General features: G+C 52.4%; 1 protein-coding gene across 1 annotated transcript; it reads right to left on the bottom strand.

The window, feature by feature from the left end:
- Nucleotides 1–2,258: 2,258 nt before the first annotated feature.
- On the bottom strand, nt 2,259–18,507 carry ARL5A (ADP ribosylation factor like GTPase 5A). The gene is made up of 6 exons (XM_040069421.2): nt 18,399–18,507; nt 16,561–16,621; nt 14,296–14,443; nt 12,169–12,252; nt 10,133–10,284; nt 2,259–9,493 (listed from the first exon to the last, which is right to left on the bottom strand). Exons 1-6 carry the CDS (start codon nt 18,442–18,444, stop codon nt 9,445–9,447), a joined length of 540 nt encoding a protein of 179 aa, XP_039925355.1. The 5' UTR covers nt 18,445–18,507; the 3' UTR covers nt 2,259–9,444.
- Nucleotides 18,508–19,650: the final 1,143 nt, after the last annotated feature.

Below are 19,650 nucleotides of genomic sequence, written 5' to 3'. Positions count from 1 at the left end.
CCTACAATGACACAGTTTTCCTGCTGTTGACAGCCAACAAAACGTTCTGTGTAAAAACAACCCATCCCTTCGCCATGGAGAAAGAGCAGAAAACACAAAAATGTCAGATTTACTGAAGGAGCATTTTTTTAAAAAAGCAGAAACAGGATAGACTAAGGCAAGACTAAAGCTAGGCTTGGTCTGAGGAGCCCGGTGAAACAGCATGAAATTGCTGTGACTGTGATAAAAGCTCATCCTAAAAGATAAAAACTAAATTTAGCGGTTTCCTGGTCTGTGAAACAGATCATTAAATGACTCAAGCTTGCCAGGGGCAGGTCAGGCTGGATATCAGGGAAAATTCCTTCATGGATAGGGCTGTCCAGCCCAGGCAGCACAATCCCCACCCCTGGGGGGATTCCACAGCCCTGTGGATGTGGCACTTGGGGACACGGGGCACTGCTGGCCTGGGCAGTGCTGGGCAGGGTTGGACTCTGCGATCTTGGAGGGTTTTTCCCAGCCCCAGTGATTCTGCGGTTCCTTGTTCCACACACAAAGTTTTCCCTTGTTTGCCTTGTGCAACAGCAGTTCTATGACAATTATTTCCCCAAGCTCCACCCAAGTGATTGTGGTACTGCAGGGAGGGAGGGGGGCAGGGGATTTCTTTTGGTGGCTGCACTGGCCTGAAGAATTTCATTCCCTCAGATATAGCAAAATAAAACTCTTCACTTGAAGTATTTGCTAATAAAAAGGAGGATCCTGCCCCCGTCTGGCCTCCCTGGAAGGGAGCAGCCTGAGGGGGAGCTGGAGCAAGAAATCCCAGATTCAGAGAGCTTCAGATCCTGCTTTGGAAGGGACTCACAGGGATCATCAAATCCAGCTCCTGGCCCTGCACAGGACAGCCACCAGAACCCTTCCCAGCATCTCTGGGAGCGCTGGCAGGATGGGAGCACTGACTGCCCAGCCTCTCTCTGTGCTCAGAAACAGACTTATTCCAGGTTTGGACGCAGGGTGGGGGGCAGGGAAGTGGAGCGAATTACACCCTTCCTGGAGCAGCTCCAGTCCTGCCTGACTGGGATGCAGATGGCTCCGCCTGTGCCCTGGGAACATCGGCCCTGCCATCTGCCAGGGCATGGGAAGGGACCACAGTGCCCTCAGCAAAGCTGTGCCCACCACCAGGAAACACACCGACAGTGGTTTCATTCCCTTCGCCTCCCTAAATCCCTGCCACACCAGATTCCGTGTCACTGCCAGGCTGAGACACCTTCTGACAAAACGACCCAGCCTCAGAGCTGGCCTGTCTCTTCCCCAGGGCTGGGAGGAGGAAAGGGGAGGAAAAAACCCCAATGGTCAAAATCCTGAGGGGTTCTTCTTGCTTTCAGAAAAGCAGAAATAAGGTTTCATTTCAAATCTCCAAGTAGCTGAAGCCCAGAAATCCTCCAAGCCCTTCCCCCTCTCCCTGCTCCAGCCACCCTGTCATTCCTTCGCTGGGCTCAGCATGGAACAGTGGCTGCTGCTGCTCCTGGCAGGAAAATCCTGCAAGAGTGGGATTTACCCATCTTATCTCAGTTAAAAGAGTTAAGGTGGGAACTTACCAATATGCACAGTTTAGGCATTATCCCAGTGCTCTCTGAAAACCGCCAGGAATGGTCTCAACAGGTGGTGGAAAACTTGTGCTTGGATTCAGGCTGCCCTTGTCCACAGGACGGCAAAGAGGGGCTGTTTGTCCCTGTTCCTGTCCCCCCGGGGAACAGTCCACACTGAGGAACTCTGCCAGCGCTCCGGGATTTTATCCTGGAGAAAAGGAAGCTCAGGGGACACCTTATTTTTATCTACAACTTACCTGAGAGGAGGGTGCAGCCAGCTGGGGCTCAGGATCTGCTCCCAGGGAGCAAGGGACAGGATGAGAGGGAACGGCCTCCAGCTGTGCCAGGGGAGGGTTAAACGGATATTAGGGAAAAATTGCGCCTGGAAAGGGCTGCCCAGGCAGTGGGGGAGTGCCCATCCCTGTAGGACAATTCAGACACTGGGATTTCCCAGGAAGATTTGCACATCAACCAAACTTCAGGATTTTCCTCCACTCATCACCTAAACCTGTTCACTGCAGCACCTTTGGCATCCCAGGCACAGTGGATCTCCAAGAAATTCCCCGGCCAGCTCCACGCAGACAGTTTGGTTTATTTGCTGCTTACACAGCTCTGATTTCCACTCATTAACTCAGGTTTCAAAGCCAAACTCGCGGGAAACGACACAACGTCTGTGAGGATCCCACAGCAGATGGCCCTCCCTCAGAACTCTCCAACATTTACACTAAATCTTTTTTTCTGTACAAAACTTTGGACAGTTTTCACTGTTCCCAAGGAAATTTGCCCGACCTTTTTGCATGACCTCTTTACATGACCCCACGAGTTGCCTACACATATATACACACACACACATATGTATTTGAAAAAGGAAAAAACCCTTCCAGTTCTGAAGAGTGAAGGTAAAAACTATCAGAACTGAAAAATTAATGACTGGAATTAACTGTCTTTATTGTCAATACTGTTGACTGTTCTGTAGCTTTACACGTATTTCATCCCCATGTTATGATAAAAACATATTCTGAATAACTCAATACAGACCGTGCAACGAGAGTAGCGACAGTAATTTAAAAAGCGGTAATGGCATCAAGAAAGTATTGATTATTAAATTAATTTTAAATGTATTCTTTTAAAAACAACAATGAAGGAGAACTCAGCAGTCTTAGCTTTTACGCACTCAAGAAAAAGAGCCAAAAAAGTAACATTTTCTGTAAAAAAGCCTATTCACATTTCCATACACCGGGTGCAAAGGCCTGAGGAATGCACAGCTGAGCTATACCAGACAAAAATAATGTGTGAGAATGGTGGCTTCTCTTTTAATCACCTAATACTTAACTGGATTCCAAGGAAAACTATCAGCGGTATCCAGAAGTTACGTCACGGTCAAGGAATCATGGAGTTAAGAGGAACAGGACCTGGCTTTAAGGCAGCTCAGCATTGCTTCACCAATGTCCCAGGGGAATCACGGAATCCCAGACTCGTTGGGGCTGGAAGGGACCTTAAAGATCATTTAATTCCAACTCCTTGCCACGGGCAGGGACATCTCCCCCATCCCAGGCTGCTCCAAGCCCTGTCCAGCCTGGCCTGGGACACTGCCAGGGGTCCAGGGGCAGCCACAGCCGCTCCGGGCAGCGGAGCAGCAGCACCGGGCAGGAACTGGAGGCAGAGCCCACCCTGCTGGGAAAAGCGCGTCCCAAAGGAAGCAGCTCCAGGCAGCACGGCTAAAAGCGGAGGTGGAAGGATAAGGAATGTGGAAAGGCATTTTGCCATCTCCTACACCATCCTAACGGGGGGAGGGGTTGCTGCAATTCCTCATTCCTCAGAACTGCGAGAACTCCGTTTGTCTGTGCGTTATTTACATTGAGGTTATTCCATGGGATCACCCCATGGATAGAGCTCCTGCAGCTGGAAGGGACCCAAGGAGGTTATTCCATGGGATCACCCCATGGATACAGCTCCTGCAGCTGGAAGGGACCCATGGAGCCCCAGATCCCAGGGCTGGTGTGGCTGCAGAGCCGGACAGGAACAGCCTTTACACAACCCTGGGATCACCACGGCTGGAAAATCCCCCCAAGGTCACCCAGTCCAACCTGTGCCCGACCCCCCTTGGCACCCAGACCCGAGCACCGAGTGCCACATCCAGCCCATGAATACAAAACTGGGGGTTTGATCTCCTCAGCCAGCTCTGGCTCCATCTCTTGTGCTGCTGGAGAAGTTTCCTGCAGCGCCCCAGCACTCACGGGTACCTGTGTGTGTGATGTGTGGCTGTGGAAGAGGGGCACATCCCTGGGATTCAGCATTTCTGACAGGAAAACAACATTTCACGCTCATTTTAATTCCCGCTCCTGACACCAGCCAGCACAGACTTATCACCAAACTCACCCCGAACAAAGCTCCCCAAACAAACCCCCCATCACAGGCTGGGCAGAACAGCCCATTTCACCCCAAAACAGCTGAACAGCCCCAAAACCCAGGTCAGAAATCACATATCTGCATGAAAACTCTCACTGCAACTCCCACACACAAAGTTTAATGCAAACAGGCACATTTTGACAAGTGTTTTCAACTTCAAATCATAAATACTGGTAGGTTTTAAAGAATCAGCAATTGACATCATCTACAAACGCATAAAAATGATGGTACAGAGCTCCCCAGCCCAAATTTGTATTTGCTCCACTTCAACAAGAATTAAGAGAAAGGAACCAGTTCCCTTCAGCTGCGTGAAAACCAGAGTTTGAAAGACAGAAAGCGGCAAAGGGGGAACAATTCAAGGAATGCTCTGATCGAATTTCAGGGGGGGGAAAAAACGTTGCTTAATAGAATCCCATTTTCCTTTACCGTAATAAACAGCTGTATAAAATATTTTGGCTAAATGACTTTAATACCCACGCGTGAGTGCAGGCACAGGAGCGCTCCAGCTGGGAGCTGCCAGCCCTCCCAAGGCCGGGGGTTAATCTGAAGCCATCGTTTTATACATTCTGAAATGCAATTTTCTCGCACTTAGCCACGTCCTGGCCGCGTTTGGTTGGTGTTTTTTGTTTTTTTTTTGTTTTTTTTCCGGGAAGATGACAAAGTCTGGAGAGAGAGAGAAGTACAAAGGATCAAAGGAAACCTGAGCCCGCTGCGGGGATCGCTGCGAACACCAGGCGGGACACGGAGCAGCAGCCGGAGTTTAGCAGCAGCCAAGGACTGCAGGGGAGCGCTCCGACCCTGCGGCGGCCACTGCGACACCGGGGCTGTCCCCATCCCTCGCTCACACCCCAGTCCCACCCACGGGCCCCCCCAGCCTGAGCTGGGTTTATTTTTTAAATTCTCCAAAGAATCCAGCTTTTCTTGGCGCCCTCCCCAGCTAGACAAGGAGAACGCTGAGCTGAAGATGTCCAAGGAAGGATTCCCAGCCTCCCAGGTAAAGCAGCATTTTCTGGCTTCATCCAGTCTCAGCTGAGTGTTGTACATTTACAAATAGGAAATGCTTAAAAACCCCACCCAGCTCTGTCCTTACCCAAAATCTGGCTTAAAAGGCTCAGGGTGGTAAAGTGACGCCACTGTGGATAAAGCTGCAATAGAAAAACTCACTGCTAAGGCCCTCTTAAGGCAAGGAGAGAGCTCCTGCTCGTGATTCCCACACATGGAATAAAAAGATACAGCAGCAGCCCCTGGGAATTCATCATTTTTGGCCACTTCATGCACTCACCACAAGGTTATAAAGTCACATCTGGATTGATAACCTGGCCACATCTGGAGCATCACACGAGGGCAAAGACATTTCCCCTCCTCGGTGCCACTCTTGGTGCCACTCACGGGATCATCGCTGCCCTGCCCAGGGCTGCTCAGCACATCCATCTCAATTAGCTGAAAACGACTTTTCAGCCCTAATTAATCTGACAGTGACAAGCCCCGTGTTCCACCAGCCAGCGAGGAGGAGGGAGCCGCTGCCACCAGGAGCTTTCCAAGGCCAAGGATTCCTGGATTGAGCTATCGAAACGGTCCCTTGACAGGAATTCCAGCCAACCACCCTGACACAAGGACAAATTCGGTATTTCCTGTCCCAAAGCAAACGCAGTGGTGCCCGATAAATGGAAAAGTGCCTGGAATGGCAGGGATAGGAGAACTGTAACAAATGTATCACTAATCCTGTTAAAACTTGGGCGTGGGGAGGGGAAAACCCACTCATTTCCACACACTGGGAGGCTTTTATAGATAGATATCTCTATTTTAAGGGAGTGGGAATCGTAGCATAGGAAATAAAGCTGATTATGGAATTAGTTTTAGGCACTTGAGCTGCAGAGTTGTGGAAGGTGCATTTACCATTCACACACCTACACAATGCTCAGCAGAGCAGCTACTCAGCCTCCCAAAAAGAAAAGAAAAAAAACCTAAAAAATGAAGCTGTTCACACTCCCCAAGTTTATTTTCCACCTCTCCTCACAATTAAAGACCTGTACAATTCCCAGATGCCAGAAGCAGCATATTCCAGAGATGATTCCCCAAAGTGATCATCTTCTAAACAGAAAGAAACGTTTGATTATTGAAATATGACTCTTTTTTTTTTTTTTTTGCTACTAAAATGCCATTTTGCAGCATTACTTCAATAACCGTTTTTAAGGCCCCTCCCTTTTCCTAAGAATGAATTTCATGTAGAACAAAGGCAAAGCTTGAGCTTCAGCTGGAAGCCAAGGCAGCAGAATCCCAAGGGTGAAACAACAGCATCACACCCCAAGGTCATGGCTCAGGGTAAAACAATCCCTGCCCAACAATCCCCGAGTGGAGCAGCACTGATGCAAAGTTCCCTGGCTTCTCTGATGACAGAACTGGGAGAAAAACGGGAATTCCCCTGCAGGGAAAAAAGCTGTCAACAAGGAGCACTTGCACAAAACACAAAAGGGTCTAGAGATCAAAAGTTTGGCTGCTCTTCTCAGTGACATGAATTTAAAACATTCCTAAGCTCACACACGTGCACTTCAAAGCACCATCACAGCAAATACTCCAGGTGAGAGTCTGGAAATGATCACAGAGCCTGGAATTGATCACAGCAAATACTCCAGGTGAGAGTCTGGAAATGATCAGAGTCTGGAATTGATTACAGCAAATACTCCAGGTGAGAGTGTGGAAATGATCAGAGTCTGGAATTGATCACAGCAAATACTCCAGGTCAGAGTCTGGAATTGATCAGTCTGGAAATGATCACAGAGTCTGGAACTGATCACAGCAAATACTCCAGGTGAGAGTCTGGAATTGATCAGAGTCTGGAATTGCTCACAGCAACCATTCCAGGTGAGTCTGGAACTGTCACCTCTGCTGACAAACCCCACCATCCCCACAGACTGAAACTCAGCATTTAAACCCCCAAAGCCCTGGACAGCAGCACAATGTGTCAGGAAACATCAGCCACCACTGAATTCTGGCTACGTCTGCCCTCAGAAATGCAGAATACACAGAAAGCTCACAGTGAGCCATGCCACGTTTGCAGTCAGGTTAACACTGGCCTGCTCACTGACCAACACACAGAAAACAACTGAATGTTTGCACTGCAAACCTTTCCTCAGGGCACAGAAACCCCTGTCTGACAGCCGGTCCTGAGGTGTGCAGTCACTCCCAGCCCTGCTGGGCTCTCTGGGCACCGGGGAAACCAAGACAAGGTGAACCTCAGAGGCCACAGCAAGGGGAAGTGGCACGGGGAGGAAAGAGTAAAACCAACTGAAGTGATGTGTAAACACGGAGTATCTGCTTACATCACAACCCGCACCTGCAGCCACCACCACACCTGCACCCTCTGACAGAGAGTTCCTACAAATGCACGACCGAAAAAGCAGCAGAAATCCCAACACTGCTCCACCACCAACAGCAACAACTCCTTTTCTTACCAACCGACCCCCAGCTCACCCAGCCTGTGTGGATTCAGCCCAGGGAAGACATAAGACTCAAAAACCAAACACTGGGGTTTAGAAGCAAGTCTGCTTTTTCTTTTGTTTTTTTTTTAGACTAGAAAATGTACAATTCCATTTCAAATGCAAGTGTGCACAGAGCTCGTTGCTTGTAGATACTGTCAGAGAAACCGAGAGAGTCTTTGCATTAAATTGTTAATTCTTCAAACATTGATACATTTTGCAATACACCAGTTAAATACCAAGATCTATGTGCATGCACTAGAGATATATGCATGTACACCTTAATGTTTAACAAAGACAGCAGATCCCCCAGCCAGGGAGAGCCTCGGAGATACCAAAAATAGATTAAAAAGTTAAATTCTTTACCTGCCTTTGTTAAATACAGACTTTGAGATCGCCTCCCCTCCTTTTCCCCAGGATTCCCGTGCTCCCAGGGAGGCAGGTGGGCAGGAAGGCAGGAGCTGACCAGATTATCCCAGAACCAAAGAGAAGCACCTTAAAAAGTTCAAACTAAGCTTTAAAATGTCTTTAAAATGCCTTTTCCATCCTTACCAGACACGGGGGGGGGGGGGGCTCAGAAAGGGAAGAAGGTTTCAGACGGTTTTGTTTCCTTTTGCCCAGCTCCCAGCGCATCTCCCACAGAGCAGCCTGACATTTCCAACCACCCCCTGCCTTCCCAACTGCCTGGATGCTCTGAAGTGGCGGCTGTGACCCCCCCCCTGCCCGGGACAGCCATCCCAGCAGGGGCTGCAGCAGGGAAAGCTGATCCCAGGTGTTCTCACACCGCCTGGGGACCACGCCAGGGAGTTCTGCTCTCGAGCAGCTCTGCCCTGGAACTCGTGGGGGTCACCTGGAGCTTTTCAAGTAGTGTCATCTGCTTTGTCCCCCCCTAGGCCCCTCCACTGCATATTGATACATCTGCACATTTTCGTATCTGCACGTTTTCTGTGGCACAGAGAGGGTTCTCCTCTGAAAAACGCTTCATTAGAGTCTGACTTGTACAACAATGACGCTTTCAAACATACTTTTGTGCCTCTTCTTTGGTTAAGAAAAAAAAAGATACTTTTCCCTTTTTGACAGCTAAAGGTACTTCTGCCAGACCTGAATCAACCAGCAGAGCAGAGAAGGAGAGCAGTGGGCAGGACCTGCAGCATCACCCGATCCAATGATGACCACGATAAAAGAGGAAAATCCGTTTCATTTGAACCTCTCTGGCAAATCTGTTCTGTTTGCCAACGCTGGAATTCGAAGCTCAATCCGCGTGCCTCGATCCATTCCAGCCTCCTCCCTAATCAAAAAAAAATCACGTGGCAAACCAAGCAATGGGCCGAAGAGAGAGTTTGTTTGTTTGTTTGTTTGTCAGGTTGTGTGATTGACGTTACAGCGTTCGGACAGAGGGACGGGACCGGCGACACGAGCCGTGTCACAGATTAGTGCTACTGCCAGCAGACTGATTCAGCTTCACACTGCTCCGAGCAGATTGCAATTAACCTAGGACTGAGGTATAAATATACACAAATATGTACAGTACACATACAGGAAAAGAGTTCTGCGTTTGTAACGCGGGCAGCCTTCGGAATACTGGAGAGCCGATAACGCGCGCCGGCGATTCGCTCGCCGATTTACCGGAATAACGAAGCCAACAACTTCCACTAGAGAGGGCTACAGTGGGACTATAAAACTCGAAATTAAAAGCTCCCTCCTCTCTCTCCATCCTCCCCACGCCCAAGGCCGGACTGTTGCGAGGGGCAGCTTGAAAAGAAGGTTGGTCACAGCTTTGAACGCGTCCTCCGAGGAACCCGAACCAAAGTGGAGGCCAAAGCGCTCCTCTGCTCTTGTGCCTGCTCCCGATTCCCGTCCGTGTGTTTGTGTGTGTGTGTGTGCAGCTACGTAGAAAATACAGTTGCCATCAGTTCGGTATAAATACATCCACCCCACCGATCTGCCACCGGAACAGCTCTGCTGCAGCAATGTCTGTGCAAAGAGGGCATTAACAATCATCTGATCTTCAGCCGGGACATCATCCACTCCAGTCCTTGGCACAGTCTGGGAACACAAGAGAGGACATTCAGGGAATGCAGTTATCCTGGGGTAACTCCAGAGGTGACTCCACAGCATCAATTTCAATTCCTCCCAAGAACTCGAAATCGTTTCTGGAAACTCTTCACTCCCTGCACGGCACTTCCTAGATCTTATTATGTCATCTATGCTGAGAGAGTTCAGATCCCAGCTCTTCAAGACATGAAGTTCTCTCTAATTAGGATCATTCTTAATAAACCAGATTTCTGTTTGCCCTCACCCCACCCTCCTTAAGGCCAAGTGGTATCAAATCTCATCCCTGAGGTGACACGGTGGGTTTGATGCAAAGCTGGTGTTCTGAGCCCAAAAATCTTGTAAGTATTGAGATTATGAAGCGATGAGGCCCTGGCACAGGGGGCCCAGAGAAGCTGTGGCTGCCCCTGGCAGTGCCCCAGGCCAGGTTGGACAGGGCTTGGAACACCCTGGGAAGGTGGAAGGTGTCCCTGCCATGGCAGGGGTGGGATGGGATGATTTAAGGTCCTTTCCAACCCAAACCATTCTGGGATTCTGTCACTCTTATGGACAGGGGAGGAATGTGCGTTAAACCCAAATACCACAATAAAACCCCCGAGTAATTCCAGATTCCATGGACACAATCCCTCTTACCCCTCCCCAGTGAGAGCACAGCAGGCCTGAATGTGCCACTGGTGATCCTTAATTGAAGTCAGCTTCAGGAACTGGGAGATCTCAGCTACTGTCATGCACTCCTTCACATCCTGCTTGTTAGCAAAGATCAGCAATCCTGCCTTCTTCAAGTCCTAGGGAGAAAGGAGAGGAGATAACGACAGAGCAGCCCTCGGAGGCAAAGGATGGGACACCAAAGCAGGGAGGCCAGAGCCCCAGCCAACAATCCTGCAGAACAAAGTGCTGCAGGCTGACAGGAACTGCAGGAAATCCTCTGATCCTGACACCAAACAGCCAATTCCCGCCATGGATGAGGAGTAAAAAACTCCTGACAACGTTCTGCTGACGGATCTGCAGGAAATCCTCTGATCCTGCACACCAAACAGCCAATTCCCGCCATGGATGAGGAGTAAAAAACTCAGGACAACGTTCTGCTGACGGATCTGCAGGAAATCCTCTGATCCTGACACCAAACAGCCAATTCCCGCCATGGATGAGGAGTAAAAAACTCAGGACAACGTTCTGCTGTGCTCCACGAGGATCAGAGCCCTGTGTACCCCTGTACCTGAGCAGCACTGACAATTTGGGGACACTGACTCCAGGGATAAGCTTTTTTTACCTGAAATTGCTTGGAACTCCCTCAGGGCAGGGGTGTACTGTTGAGAATCTCTCCCTTGGAAAGCAAGAAGGCGTTCCCAGGAAGCACTGAGCTGCCCATCAGCTGCCCATCCCGTTCACAAGCAGCAAAATTAATTCCCAAACAAATCAACTGCTCCAGAAAGCAGCTGGAACTGAGCTGCACGAGTCAACTCTGCCTTAACAGCAACTCCATGGAACCGGTTAGGAGAAAGAAAAGATTTTTCAAGGAGCAAAGAAAAGCGATTTAAAATCAATATTTGACTTTCATTGCTGCTCTCTCCCGACGTCACAGCCACGTCTGGAGAGGGAGCCTGGGAACATCCTGCCGGGCAACAAAGGGCACATTCACTGCGAGGTGGCTCCCAAATCGCCTCCATTCTGCCTGGAATTCCAGACTTTCCCTGCGGCAAAATCAGCTCGTTAACAACTTCATCTTCCTTTAGAGACCAGGAAACAGAAGATTCGGGTTTTTTGCAACAGCCTGGAGAGCCCAGCTCTGAAATCCTAATCCTGGGGGAGCAGCACCGAACCCCTCCGTGCCACATTTCACACTGCACAGCCTGACCTGCTCTATTAGAATTTACTTGGTTAAACGTTATTTAAATTACACATCAAAAATTCAAAAAATAATCTTTTTTTTTAAAAAATTAAAACTCCGGAGATCCTATGCAAAGCCCTTGTTTTTCCTCAAAGGAAATCCAGAGGCAGGCTGTGCCCCTCCTGCAGGCTCCCAGACTGTGGCTATGGGTTAAATGTAGGTGTCATATTTTAGGCTGTCATGCCATCATTTTTATGCACATTTTTTTTTTTTTTATCCTGACACTTAAATTTGGAAGCTCGGTGTCAGCTCACACACCCTGATCCAGTTTGCATTCAGGTCGTGCCACAGCTCAGGTTTAGGCCTGACCCAGGGCTCAGGTTTAAGGAGAGTCTTTTACAATTTAGCAACTTCCACTCTGGAATTCCAAACACCCACAGGGCAGTGGCTGCTGCAGCCACGGGAGGAAGTTCCTTCGGTTTTAGAGCTGGGTGCTCTGACACACATTGTAAAGGTTGTAAAACCTCAGGCAGCCATGAAGACATCAATAATTATTAAATTATTGCAGGAAACCGTGGGGTTTTAAAGGCTCTAATTCAGATATTAAAATGGATTGAAGTCTAAAACCCACAGATGTCTCTGACAGGTCCCAACTGCTCTTTCACTGGAGCACTCTGACAGGCTACTTCTGTAATTCAGTATTAATTAACAGCTTTACTGGGAGGTTCACAGAAGACAGTGCAGCAGGGACAAGGCAGTTCAGGGTGTAAATCTGCTTCCCTTGGCGTGTATCAGCCAGATCATTAAAATAAAGATTAAAGAAGACACAGGGTGCACTCACCTCGTGTGCTAACATTTTATAGAGCTCTTCTTTAGTCACAGAAATTCTCTCTCTGTCTGTGCTGTCCACCACAACTATCACAAACTGCAAAAAGGGAGAGTTATTAGGCAGAGAAGCTCCTGCAGTTCCCACTCCCACCCCGTTATCCAGCTGGATCATCAGACACCGTCCCGTTCCCAAACCCTCCCTCCAGCCCCAGGCATGCCACAGGCCTGGGGTTATTCCCATTCCTGCTGTGCTTTGGGTGCAAAGGCAGCTCCGACACAACCCTTCACTTTCTGTTCCCCACTTTTCAGTGAAAAACTCATACTGAAAGCCAGGAAATCCTCTGCAGACCCAGATCTGGTTCTGTTCTTTGCTTGGTGTAACTGAGGCACCGCACAGATCCCTCAAATTATTTGTTGCAGCCTTTAAAACAAAGTGCATCAGCTTTCTCTGTCTAGGTCAAGAGCTGACATGCAAATGGATATTTGCAGGGGATTAAAAAAGTGCTGAAGCTCCAAACTCCAAGAGCACACTCCCAGCTTCATTTAGGCTGGAAAAGATTTAAGGAATCACAGCACCTCATAGGGATGAGCTAGAGAACAAAGAAAATTATTGTGACAGTTGTATTAAACAACGTAAAACGTGATATATATATAATATAAACAACTGTATTTAAATTGTATTTGATAACACATAGGAAACCTTGGTAAGGTTTAAAGCATTAGTAAGATTTAAAATAATAAATTAAGATTATTTTTATGAAGTGGAGTGCTTGGTAAAATTTATATACATATACATATTTTATATACATATGCAGGTATATATTTTTATATACATGTGTGTGTGCACGGCAACTGCACCTCTAAAGAGTTCTGAAAACTCTTGGGGGAGTTTAAGCTGGTGATGACAGGAGCCTGTGGGACAGAGCTGCTGAGGTTTTGGAGGAAAACCTTTGGGCTGTCAGGCAGGTTTTGGCAAGAGGGAGACAGCAAGGGGGGAATCTGCAATTCCCAGGTGAGGTGAGAGTGACAAAGGCCAGCCCCAAACGCGGAGCAGAGCGGCCCCGAACGCGGAGCAGAGCGGCCCCGAACGCGGAGCAGAGCGGCCCCGAACGCGGAGCAGAGCGGCCCCGAACGCCGAGCAGAGCGGCCCCAAACACCAACCAGAGCGGCCCCAAACACCAACCAGAGCGGCCCCGAACGCGGAGCAGAGCGGCCCCGAACGCGGAGCAGAGCGGCCCCGAACGCGGAGCAGAGCGGCCCCGAACGCCGAGCAGAGCGGCCCCGAACGCCGAGCAGAGCGGCCCCGAACGCCGAGCAGAGCGGCCCCGAACGCCGAGCAGAGCGGCCCCGAACGCCGAGCAGAGCGGCCCCGAACGCCGAGCAGAGCGGCCCCAAACGCCGAGCAGAGCGGCCCCGAACGCGGAGCAGAGCGGCCCCGAACGCGGAGCAGAGCGGCCCCGAACGCGGAGCAGAGCGGCCCCGAACGCGGAGCAGAGCGGCCCCGAACGCGGAGCAGAGCGGCCCCGAACGCCGAGCAGAGCGGCCCCAAACGCGGAGCAGAGCGGCCCCAAACGCCGAGCAGAGCGGCCCCAAACGCGGAGCAGAGCGGCCCCAAACGCCGAGCAGAGCGGCCCCGAACGCGGAGCAGAGCGGCCCCGAACGTGAGCAGAGCGGCCCCGAACGCCGAGCAGAGCGGCCCCGAACGCCGAGCAGAGCGGCCCCGAACGCGGAGCAGAGCGGCCCCGAACGCCGAGCAGAGCGGCCCCAAACGCGGAGCAGAGCGGCCCCAAACGCCGAGCAGAGCGGCCCCAAACGCGGAGCAGAGCGGCCCCAAACGCCGAGCAGAGCGGCCCCAAACGCGGAGCAGAGCGGCCACAAACGCCGAGCAGAGCGGCCCCAAACGCCGAGCAGAGCGGCCCCGAACGCGGGGCAGAGCGGCCCCAAACGCCAACCAGAGCGGCCCCAAACGCCGAGCAGAGCGGCCCCAAACGCCAACCAGAGCGGCCCCAAACGCCGAGCAGAGCGGCCCCAAACGCCGAGCAGAGCGGCCCCAAACGCCGAGCAGAGCGGCCCCAAACGCCGAGCAGAGCGGCCCCAAACGCCGAGCAGAGCGGCCCCAGCCCCCTGCCAAGGCTCTCACCTCGGTGTTGGTGTAGTAGGTGTTCCAGGAGGAGCGCAGGGACTCCTGGCCGCCGATGTCCCACATCAGGAAGCGCGTGTTGTTCACCACGATCTCCTCCACGTTGCTGCCGATGGTGGGAGAGGTGTGAACCACCTCGTTCATGGAGCTGCGCGAGGAACAGGGACAGGGAGGTCACCCAGGGGCGGCCAGGAGACTGCACCTCAGGGTGCTCCCATCAAACACCCTCGGCAAATTCCCCCCGGGCAGCCAAGACCAGGTCTGATGGTGGAAGGTGCAGAAACGTAAACAAAAACAGCAATAAAAAGGACTCGGTGAACTATGTAATCATCAAATTACAGAGCTGAGAGAGCACTCGTGAACAAAATGTGTTGTAATTAATTAAATCACGGAGCTGAGAGAATTTTTGCTTCAGAAGCTGTTGGGAGCACTCAGCTCCTCTTTCTCCAGGCCCGTTTTGGCTCGCATGGGACAGAGCAGTTGTTTTGCTTCAAGAATGCGGTTAAGCCACAGGATTTCCAAGGTTTCAGGAAAACAACAACTCATCCTCCAGCTCCACCAGAAACGCTTCACCCGCTCCATCCCAGGGCAGGCCACTAAAACCAGATTTTCTTCCCCATGCTTTATGTCCTGACTTCCTCCTCTTCTCCCCTCAGCACAGCCCAATACACAACTTTTTGGAGACAACTGCAGCCGTTAAATATTTCAAATGTATTGTTTGGAGATAACTGAGCGTGACTTTGTCTCTAAGAACACCACTTTCACATCAAACACCCAAACGTGTGCTCTGGAGTCTCCTAAAGTTCAGCCTATTTAAGCTCTGCTGCAACAGGCAAAAAAATTAAGAGCAGCTCCAAGGCAAACCGTCTGTGTTCAAAAGAACTTTATTTTTTTATTCTTCTGATCATCTTGATATAGCTTTTCATTTTGTATGAACCTTTTTGAAGTTCCAGCAGAGCTTTTAGTTACAGTGACAGCAATTTGAGACTTGTAATGGTGCCGGAATATCTCCTGAAGAGGATACAGAGAGCCAAGGAGATAAAGGGATGGTGCAGTGCTCTGAAAAGCAATCCCAGTTACCCTGGGCCAGTGCAAGGAGGGCTGGGCATGAGAATGAGAGAAAAGGAACCGTCTGGAAGAGGAAAAATGGGGTAGGGCCAAGGAGAAGTAAAGCAGGAGAAGAAGAGGGCTGGGAAAGTCCTGTGGAGTTAAAGTGGACACAAAGAAAAAGGAGACAGAAGGAAAACACTGAAACTGCAGAAATAAGGGGAAGAACTGCGAGACATTTGCAGAGGAAGTGGAATACAAAGCACCAAGGATGGCCCTCGGCCGCAGCAGTTCCCAGTCTTAAGAAATACCCTTCATTCTGTTTGTGCTTTCAAACACCTCTCACTCCTTCCACAAACCACCATCACCTTCACCCCTTCACTCTCCCTGCAGCGCGGCAGGGCCCGAGCAGCCAGAAATGCTCTGGAAAAGGCAAAGCAGGTCGGAATGTGACAAACCCCAACCGCTTGCAGAAAGCCAGTCTTAAATGTGGGATTGGAGCAGCACAGCCACATGGATTAACAGGAATTATTCCTGACTCAGGAACGCTCCCCGGTGCCACAGCCCCGCACGTGGGAAAGGGCCAATCTGTGCCCAGCACAAACAGACCTTGAGCTGCTTGTGCCACCCCGCAGCTCCCAAGCCTGTGGACAGATCGGGGTCCTCTTATCAAACTGCAGCTGAGGAACTGAGATAGGGAGCTCGTTCCAGCTCCATGTAAACCAGGAGCAAGGTTAATGCAAGGCAAACACAAATCAATGCTGCTGTTGAAGGCAGGAGGCGCAGGACAGCAGGGAGATGTCCCGGGTTTGTGCTGCTATCAGCCTTCCTCCTTCACCCCATCCCATAAACGGCACCCAATCCATCTCGGCACTGGGGCGCAAGGCAGGGCAGGCAGAGGTGCTCTGCCACTCACAGAACGATCAGTGTGCAGTTTAAATCTGTGGCGTGGATCAGTTCTGCACCAGGGTCCCGTGGCCAGCACTCACTACAATCACATTTCACAGGGCTGGCAAAGAGCCGAGGCCGCGGCACCGAGGGCGGCCGGGAGCGCGTGGTCACAGCAGGTGATGCCATCCCAAACCCTCTGAACAAAACCTCATTCATCCAGCAGGCACAGCAGAGCCCTTTCCAAACCCGCAAAGCTGGGAGCGAAGCCACCCAGGGCCACGTAACACACCTGGAAATGCCCCCCGCCTCCCCGCGGGTCCTACTTACAATTGGTACAGAATGGTCGTTTTCCCTGCATTGTCCAGGCCCACAATGATCACTTTGTGCTCTGCAATGAGAACAGCATTGGTAAGTCACAGCTGCGGGTCTGCATCAAGGTTAGTGCCACGTCTGCCGCCGGTTCCCCGAGCCAGCAGTGCCCAGCTCCAGGTGCCGTGGCCAGGTGTGCTCGTGGGCCAGCCCAGGAAGTTTGTGTGGGCAGCTGCTGCTCGGGGCAGGGAAGGGACTGGCAATTTCTGCCCATTCCTGAGAGATTTCAGAAGGATGTTTTCCGTCTCTGACTGCCAGTGTCGCTCTGGGATCCTCTCCCAAGCTCCTGCCTGTACCAAACTCCATCCCTCCGGCCAGGACAGCTCTCAGCTCCACTTTCCCTTCAGCCAGGCAGTTTCTTGACGTCTTTGCAAAGAAGGGGTAAAACCCCACCCAGGCTGGTCTGCAGTGTGATCCCTGTGCCCTGCTTTCCTCCTGGGGAGCAGGACATGTTCCTCGAACACTTCACAGGACACATGCACCCAGCTTGGCGTCGGACCAGCCACCAGGTGCTCCACAACCCTCTTCTGACATTCTGGGGCTCAACGCCCCAATCAATTCTTGCTTCCCTTCAGCAGCTCCTCCTCTCCTGTGCATCACAAAAGTCACTGGGAGCTCTTCAACCGGTGGTGCCAAGCACACCCAAATGCACGATTTCCAGTTTGGGTGAGCACAGCCAGCTCTCAGCTCTCTTACACAACTTCCACTTGCACAACCGAGCAGGACCAGTCACGTAAAAGCTTGGGGAGAAGGGGGTTTCTCCCCTCCTTCCCCGTGTTCCTCAAGGGCAGCTAAAAGCCATTAAAAACATCAGACACTGAGATCAACCCCTGCCAGCAAGCTGCACTCACACTGATTGATCCCAGAGGAGAGGGAGGGGACGGGGGTCAGGTAAGTGGGAGTTTCTCAGGTCTGATTTTATCAATATTGTGTGGTTTTGCTGAGTTGTCTTTTATGCTGTCCGACAGAAATTCCAGCTTTAGTAACTCTGCATAACTGCACAATATTGTAAAAGTGTCTGCTTACCTGACCCCACATTAACTAGGAACTTTTGTTTCAGGTGGGATGCTGCCAGCATAGTGGATGTTAGGAAATCGGTTGGAACAGAAGGTCTGAGGTGGGGCTGGATGCTACAAGACAAAAACCTTTTGTTGTATTTGCACTCTGTATTAAAGGGGACATAACTGGGACACTCAACGAGCAGGTGTGAGAGTACTGAGGTTCACTCAAAATCGAATTCCACGGACTTCAGAAACACAGAAAGAGCATCAGCAGGTGTTTTGCAGCTAAAGTTACAACTCCCATGAACACCTTGCTGCAAGGAGAGAGGTGCTAAAAATCCCAGAATCCCGGAATGGTTTGGGTTGGAAGAGAAATTAAGGATCATCCAGTGCCACCGCCCTGCCACGGGCAGGGACACCTTCCACTGTCCCAGGGTGCCGCAAGCCCCAGTGTCCAACCTGGCCTTGGGCACTTCCAGGGATCCAGGGGAAGCCACAACCGAAGCTATAAATAACATTTGCTCCATGAACGAGCCAGATATCGAGGTTTGCCACCTAAACCCACGCTCTGCCTACAGCGAGACGAGCCCACCCGCCACGCCGCGCCACGGCCGTGCTCCTCCGGCACACGTTAATAATTTAACAGGCGGCTGTCAGGAAACGAGCACTCCAGTAATTGAAAGAAGGGAAAAAAAAAAAAAAAAAAAAAAAAAGGTTGAAGCCCCGACTTCCAGGAGCCCGCGCGGCCGCCCCGGAGCGGGTGTGGGTCCCTCCCGGCTCGCCCCCGGGCCTCACCCTGGTGGTTGAAGAGCCTCCATATCCTGGTGAAGAGGATCCCCATCCTCGGCCGGGCGCTCCGGGCCTCGCCGGCCGCGGCTCTGCGGGGCCGCGGGCGCTCAGGGCCCGGCGCAGCGCCCCGAGTGCCGGCTGGGGCCGCGCCGGGGCCGCTGCCGCTCGGACATCGCCGCGGGGTCGGGACGGGGCTCGGGACGGGGCTCGGGAGCGGTACCGGGGCGGCGGCAGCAGCGGCGGCGGCGGCGGGAGCGGAGCAGCGCCCGCGGCCCGCCTCACGGACGGGCCGGGCCGGGCCGGGCGCGCTGCGCTGACGCGCGGGGGCGGCACCGCGGCCGCCATTACACGGCGCCGCCTCAGCGCGCCCGGCTGCGCGGGCCGCCCGCCCCGCGGAGCCCCGACCGCCCAGGGCTTTGGGCACGGGGGAGCCCCGAGCCATCGAGGGCTTTGGGCACGGGGGAGCCCCGAGCCACCGAGGGCTTTGGGCACGGGGGAGCCCCGAGCCACCGAGGGCTTTGGGCACGAGGGAGCCCGGAGCCATCGAGGGCTTTGGGCACGGGGGAACCCCGAGCCACAGAGTTTTGGGCATGAGGGAGCCTGGAGCCCCCCAGGGCTTTAGGCATGAGGGACTCCCGAGCCCCCCGAGGGCTTTGGGCGTGAGGGACTCCTGAGCCATCGAGGGCTCTGGGCACGGGGGAGCCCGGAGCCCCCGAGGGCTTTAGGCATGAGGGACTCCCGAGCCCCCGCGGACCTTGGCATGAGGGACTCCCGAGCCCCCGCGGACCTTGGCATGAGGGACTCCCGAGCCTCCGCGGGCTTTCGGCATGAGGGACTCCCGAGCCCCCCGAGGGCTTTGGGCGTGAGGGAGCCCGGAGCCCATCCCGCCCCACCCCGCTGCCACGGGCGCCTCCCGCCTCACAGCTGCTCCCGGTAACAGTGCCGGGGCATCTCCGCCCTCACAGCGAGGGATTTCTCCCCAGCGCCGCATCGAGATCACCCCCTCCCCTCAGGTTTAAACCGTTCCTCCATGTGCTGTCTCTCCATCCCTTGTCCCCAGTCCCCCTCCAGCTCTCCTGGAGCCCCTTTAGGCACTGGAAGGTTTTCCCCGGAGCCTTCTCTTCCCCAGGTGAACACCCCGAGCCCTCCCAGCCTGGCTGCAGTTTATGAGGAAACTACGGTCACTTTGCCCTACTAAAACTTGGTGCTCTGAGGAAAACTTGGGAATAACGTGGGTGAAGTTGTTCCCCAGTAGCTG

Source organism: Hirundo rustica, chromosome 7 (assembly GCF_015227805.2).
Source record: "Hirundo rustica isolate bHirRus1 chromosome 7, bHirRus1.pri.v3, whole genome shotgun sequence".
Lineage (NCBI taxonomy): Eukaryota > Metazoa > Chordata > Aves > Passeriformes > Hirundinidae > Hirundo > Hirundo rustica.
The sequence above is the reverse complement of the archived record's forward strand: the minus strand, read 5'-3'. Positions and strand labels throughout refer to the sequence as shown.

Excerpts from the sequence above, each read along its gene's own strand:
- ARL5A (XM_040069421.2), bottom strand. The coding sequence starts at position 18,444 with ATGGGGATCCTCTTCACCAGGATATGGAGGCTCTTCAACCACCAGG. Across the intron at positions 10,285-12,168 it reads ATAAAATGTTAGCACACGAG|GACTTGAAGAAGGCAGGATT; the intron begins GTGAGTGCACCC and ends CTTTCTCCCTAG. Across the intron at positions 9,494-10,132 it reads TGTGCTCTCACTGGGGAGGG|ACTGTGCCAAGGACTGGAGT; the intron begins GTAAGAGGGATT and ends TTGTGTTCCCAG.